The 5620-nt window shown below is 59.3% G+C and overlaps 2 protein-coding genes across 2 annotated transcripts; both read left to right on the forward strand.

The window, feature by feature from the left end:
- Window positions 1-3943: 3943 nt before the first annotated feature.
- On the forward strand, window positions 3944-4576 carry Tco025E_08872 (uncharacterized protein; the record flags this gene model as incomplete). Its single annotated transcript, XM_029375707.1, has 1 exon — window positions 3944-4576. One exon carries the CDS (start codon window positions 3944-3946, stop codon window positions 4574-4576), a length of 633 nt encoding a protein of 210 aa, XP_029224166.1.
- Window positions 4577-4923: 347 nt separating this feature from the next.
- Tco025E_08873 (uncharacterized protein) lies at window positions 4924-5271 on the forward strand (the record flags this gene model as incomplete). The annotated part of the gene is made up of 1 exon (XM_029375708.1): window positions 4924-5271. The coding sequence occupies one exon, from the start codon at window positions 4924-4926 to the stop codon at window positions 5269-5271; it is 348 nt and encodes a 115-aa protein (XP_029224167.1).
- Between the last annotated feature and the right edge of the window lie 349 nt (window positions 5272-5620).

A 5620-nucleotide genomic window follows, 5' to 3' on the forward strand; every position in this document is an offset into this window, starting at 1 on the left:
CCATGCGCGAGGCAGGCCGCGGCCGCCCCTTGTTGGTGGAGCGATGTGGTGGCGCCGTTCTCCCTTTAGGCGCCTCTAGGCGAATGGGCGGGCTGCTGTAAGCCATTGTTTCGTTAGCAATGCCTTCGAGGTAGGGCGCTGTGGCGGGGCGGGCCTTTCAGCGTGTGCTGGGGGCTTTTGGTTCCCAGCAGCTTCGCCACAACCAGTGGCGCTTTGACACGCCCAACATTTGGCAGGGCACGTGTGAGAGCTCCAACCTTCAGCTCCACCGTTGCCGGCGAAGGTTGGATTCTTCCTCTCCATCGAGCGCGGGGTATTTTTTGTTCCCAAAAAATAGGGTTATTGTAACATCCGCGAGCACCGCGGAGGGGCCAGAAGACCCAACGCCGAAGCCGGCGGCCATTGTGGATGCAGTGGCTGGCCTGAAAGAAGGATAAAACTGCAAGTATTTCTTCTACCGCGGTTTCCCACGAAACAAAAAACAGGAGAAAGTTTAGCCAAAATAATTTACTTCGAAATAATTATGAAAATCAAGCTTTGGTCGTGGCCTGCGTCAAACGTCAGCCGCCGTCGTTGCAAGCAATCCCCGTGTCGCACAGTAAACTGCCGAAAGAAAAATCCAACAGAAAGCAACAAGCGGCCGCTGGCCAAAGCCCATTTCGGCCCTATTTCCTTAAATGGGACATCAGTGCCCAAGGTTCATTAATTTGCTGTTTAATCTGGGGCGGCGGCTGGCCGTTTATTCCGGAGCGCCCGACCCGCGCGGCGGCGCAGCGGAGTCACAAGCACTAGCTACTTCTCCATCACTGCCCTTTCCTCCTGGGAGGCCGCGGCCGTCTTCTTGCACAGCTTCGCCTGTGGAGGGCGGGCGTGTTCCACGGTGCTGGGAAAAGGGCGGGCCGCCCCCAGACTCAAGAAGGCGTGGGGGCACAAACAATAGCCTAGTTCGGCGCCTTTGTAAGGTATTACTGTGTCAAAATCTTCGGCCCGAGTGAAGGAGCATCGTTGCCTCAAGCCTTTGCGAAACCGAAAGTTAACGACTCTCGGGCGAAACGGCTCGGAAGGTGGGAAACAAAGGGCGCATCTCGGGCGCGGAAGCTGCCGCGCTGCGGGCGCATTGTTCGAGGATGCCGGAAACTCCAGTAGCTATATTTTGGGAGTAGAGCACCGTGTCCCAAGGCATTGGTGGAAAACGCACGTTCTACCTTGGCTTCCTGTGCTTTATGGTTGGGCGCGCCCGGCCCCGCCACAGAGGGGCATCGGAGCCAGTCACGCCAGCTCGACCGGGGCACGCCACACACGAGCAAGCGTGCGTTCTCTCTCTTCAACGTAAATGCAAATAACTAAAACAAAAAAAGTTTTCCGGGATGCTTTGTAGCCGCGGCCGCCGGCGCCTGTGAGTTTGAAGATTCCGCTGGGTCAGGCGGGTTTCATGACGTGTGTGGGCGTCTTCCTCTGGGCCTGGGCCCCGCTAAGCGACGCATGCCGAAACGACGCGAGACGCGCAAATCCGTTCGCTCTTTTAATTCGCCATGCGTTCGTCTCTGAGCCACTTTTTTGGTGGAGAGACAGTGAAAATGAAGGTCTGATGGCGAGGCCGTGTGCTGCCGTATTGCGGCGGAATGGCTTTGCGCTTTCGCGGGTAAGGAGGCCGAGCGCCCGCGGTCCAACCAATCACAGCAGCAATTGCGCGCGAGCACCCTTGACCTGAAGAAAAGAAGTTGCATGAGCGCTTCTATAATGCGCCGTGCGGCACTCGGCGGGCCTCGCGAATGGCCCAACACGCCGCAAATGAAAAGTTGGGCCGGCGTTTGTCAACTAGGCGTTTTTCCTTTTTCCTTGGCTGGGCGTCTGCGCCCGCGGGGGCGACGGAAGGACGCCCCCCGCCGGAATGCCCCACGGGCAGCATGGGGGACTGTGGGCGTGCGGTTGCCGGGTGCGCGCCTGTGAGCTTCCAGCCTTTAACCGCAGGTGTTTTGTCGGGGGTTCAGAAATGCAAAAAGATAAAATTGGCGAAGGGAATAATACGGAGAGCACGGCACCTGTCGTAGCCGTAAATAAGTTCTAATGGTTCTTTTAATCACGCAGCTTTTAAAGCTGGCGAAGCCAATTGCTGCTTCAGTAAGTGGTACGCCTTTCCCGTTCGATACGCGCAAGCGCGCATATATACTCATATATATCTTTGGCCGCTTATTTTTACTGGTTTTAGTTTGACTTTCTAAAGAGAAGAAGTTTTCCGAATCGGGCGCACTGGGCTTCCCAAGTTGTCGCCATTATTGGGAACACAACGTCGAAGCACCTTCTTTTCACCTCCCAGGAGAAGTGGAACATAACCCTCCTATGGTATAAAAAAAACCGCACAGCACAGCTACCACACCCTCGGCGTGGGGTCGCCAAAGGCATACGTCCATTCACCGCGGGTGGGAACTATTTTGGCGATATAGATTTGGAAGTTTGACAGGTCAGGGGGAGAAAAACCTACTAAGCCACGGTGCCGCCATAAACGGTCCATTAAAGCAACTTGCAAAGAAAACGCGTTCAATGACAGTAAAAATAAAATTCCATGAACGTTGCCCATGCTAAATGAGAGGGTGACTAAAATATACTTTGCATCTTTCTACTACTTTTTTACGCTAAGCACATGCCGCGGCTTTACTATTTTTTCCTCTGAAGCAACCGTTATTCCTACGCACGTGCCGCGCGCCATCGGTGCGCATTGGTGCTTGCAGCTGTTGTTGTTTTTTGTTATTTGCTTGTTTCTTTTTCAGTGTACATTTATTCCGCACTTGCTCTACCATCAGCGCCCCCGCCCCCGTTTCAGAGGAGCCGGCAAATACTAAAGAGAGCACGTTCGCACTCGCAGGAGAGCGCTGTTCATCTTTCGTTCTCCCCAGAGCGCCGGTGATGCTGCTTGCTCTCTCTCTGGTTGCCGATAGCCTGCCGCCCGCCCCAGTCAACAGCGACTGAGTATAATGCGGGCTCTTGGCTTCCCCCTGGACGGGGTACTGGACCCTGGCACCACGGTGAGGTGGCCGGCATTGCAAGGGCAGTTTTTGTTGCGCCACACACCCACAAGCGCAACTGTGGGGCGGGAAATGTATCGCATTTTCCCCGGAATTCAGGAACGAGGCTGCGCCCAAAAAAAAAAAACAGACACCTGCGGCCTCCCTGATGAGGCATGCCGCCTCGCCGTGGCGCCATGGTTCGGCGCTCCTCAAAGAAGGAAGCGAAGCGCCAGCAAGTTGCGCTTTTTGCCCATTCTTGCCCTATCGTGGCGGCGGCTTCAATTTTCCTGCGTCCGCCGGAAACAAACCCTTCAGCCCCAAATCTCCGCCAGAGAAAGAGGAAACGCCCCCCAAACAGAAGAGATGAATGGAGGGTCCGCCGCAAATATGGCTTCTCTCTGGGAAAGAGGGAGCTTCATTATTTTCCGATCGCGGCTGCGGTTATTTTGTAAGGTCCCGTTCCCTTTTTAAAAACTAGGCCGGACTCCCCGGAAAGCGGACGAGCTCCGCTTTTACCAACAGTTCGTTTAATTTAAAAGCGAGTGCGGGAAGCCCTCGTTCGCAGAAGCGGCGGCGTGGCTCGCCAGCCTTGCATTCAGCGGGAGGTGGGCTTAGAAGTCAGGCGTTCCCGGGGTCTTTGGGCCGCATCAGGAGCTTCTTTCGGCAGCGGATGTGAAACGCAACAGATTCCGTTGTTCTGTTGTGGATGGGGGCTGGTTTCGTTTCGTTTTCTGCGCCTATCCCGTGCCTTTCGTGACAAGCCGCGGGCCCGAGCCGCTGCTCACGCCACGCGTTTTTGGCGACACGGTTGGGTGAAGTACCTGGGCGGCGAAAGACGGCTTTCACACGCGCGGCGCGAGGCGCCTGGACGGCCGCAATGTCACAAGGCCGTGCTCAGCGTGCGGCCAACAGCGCCAAGCTAGAAAGGAAGCAAAAGAATGTGCGGCAGGCCCGGCGAGGCCGCGGGTCGCCGCGCCGCGGTGCCAGCAGTTTGGGCCTCTTTCAAGGAGGGGAGCGAGGGGCCAGCGACCGCCCACCCGACTCGGTGTTGGCCTTCGGTGGCGGCGGCGTGGCTTCGTTTGGGCGCCGCAGCGTGCAGGAGGCCCGGGGCAAATGCAGTTGATTTCCCGCCCAACGGCTGCACGCGCCGAAGTGCGGCGACAATCCTCGCGCCGTGGGTTTGCCGGTGGCGGCTTCTCCGGCTTTGCGGGGGAGTGGAGTTAAATCCGGGTCCCCTTTTTGCCGGCCGACCGGTGGAATGCCGGCGGTTTCTCGAGCATGGGGGAAGCAAATCCCTCCGAAGAAGCGGCCGAAGATGTGGCAAGCCGCGGGCGCGCCGCGCACAAGAAGAGCCCCGGCGCCTCCGGCGACGTCCAGGCCGCCGTCGCGGGAAGGAGTCGGCCAGGCCCCCCCCCTACCCCAGACGCACGAGTCCCCGCCGCCAGCAGCAACGGCGGAGGCGCCACGACAGCCCCGCGGCGGCCCGGGGAGCCCGGCCAACGCGTTACAGCGCGCGCGTGGGCGGGGCGCCTCCTTGCTGGCTGCGACGCCGGAGCCCCGGCGCGCTATAGCCGCCACTGTCGCTCTCGGGTCGGGGACGCTGGGAGGGTTGCGCGGCACTGGGTGGCGTCCGGCCTAACCCCGGGAGTCGAACGCGCCCTCGCCAGCGCAAACCGAGGAGGACGAGGAGGGACGCCTCCTCCTGCGCCAGCCGCGGGGCGGCTTATGATTCACGCGGCGCACGGCGCACGGCCTCGGTTCCGCCCGGGCCTGTTCAACGACGCCCCCACAAAAAACGACGCCGCGACGACCGCGAAGGGGACGCGGCGAAGCCAAAGCCAGCGATACCCCGGCGCGGGGCGCGCACAGAGGGCGCCGGGCGCACTCCCCGGGCGCCCGCGTTGGCAGATTTCACGGCATGAGCGGGCAAGGCGTGCAAGAAAAACACGCCGTGGTTCAGAAACGGCTTGTGTGCGAGGAGACGCCGGGGCACTTGCTCCCCTGTGCGGCCGGACAATCCAAATTTGGCCTGGAGGGGTTGGAGGCGCCCGAGCTCGACAGTTCAGCAAGCAACCGGCTCGGCTCGCTTGCGGCCTGTTTGGCCTCCCGAGCCCTGAACCGTTTGCCGTCCGTGGCGCCAATACGTGTGGACGGCGTCGCTCGTCCGTTGGGTGGAGGCAGCGCCCTTTTATTTTATTGTTTTGCTCCTTTTCCCAGCTTTGATTCTTTCGCTTCGGCCTTACACACCCCGTTGGCAACGGCATAGCATGTCACGGAAACCGCAGCTCGTGGTTTTCCGCCTTCCTCGCGTCTTGGAGGAGGAAGCGGGCCCGGCAAGAGGGCCGGGGCCCAACTTCTACCCGGCCGCACGGCAAGGAAAATGAAAGCGAAGACATCCGCTCAGAAGGGCGATGAAGCCGCACGTCACAACTGAGGAGTAGTTGCTACGGACAAATAATAAGAGTAGCAAATCGGAGGCAGGTGAATGTCGATGGGGAAACACGTGGCGGGGCGAGCGCACACGGAGCAACAAGAACAACGGCAAAGAGAGCGCCCACGCGCGACGGCACGTTAGTTGTGCGCAGTCCGCCCCATGGTGTGTTTTTTGCACGTGG

Source organism: Trypanosoma conorhini (genome assembly GCF_003719485.1).
Source record: "Trypanosoma conorhini strain 025E chromosome Unknown Tco_14.4_contig_00900, whole genome shotgun sequence".
Lineage (NCBI taxonomy): Eukaryota > Euglenozoa > Kinetoplastea > Trypanosomatida > Trypanosomatidae > Trypanosoma > Trypanosoma conorhini.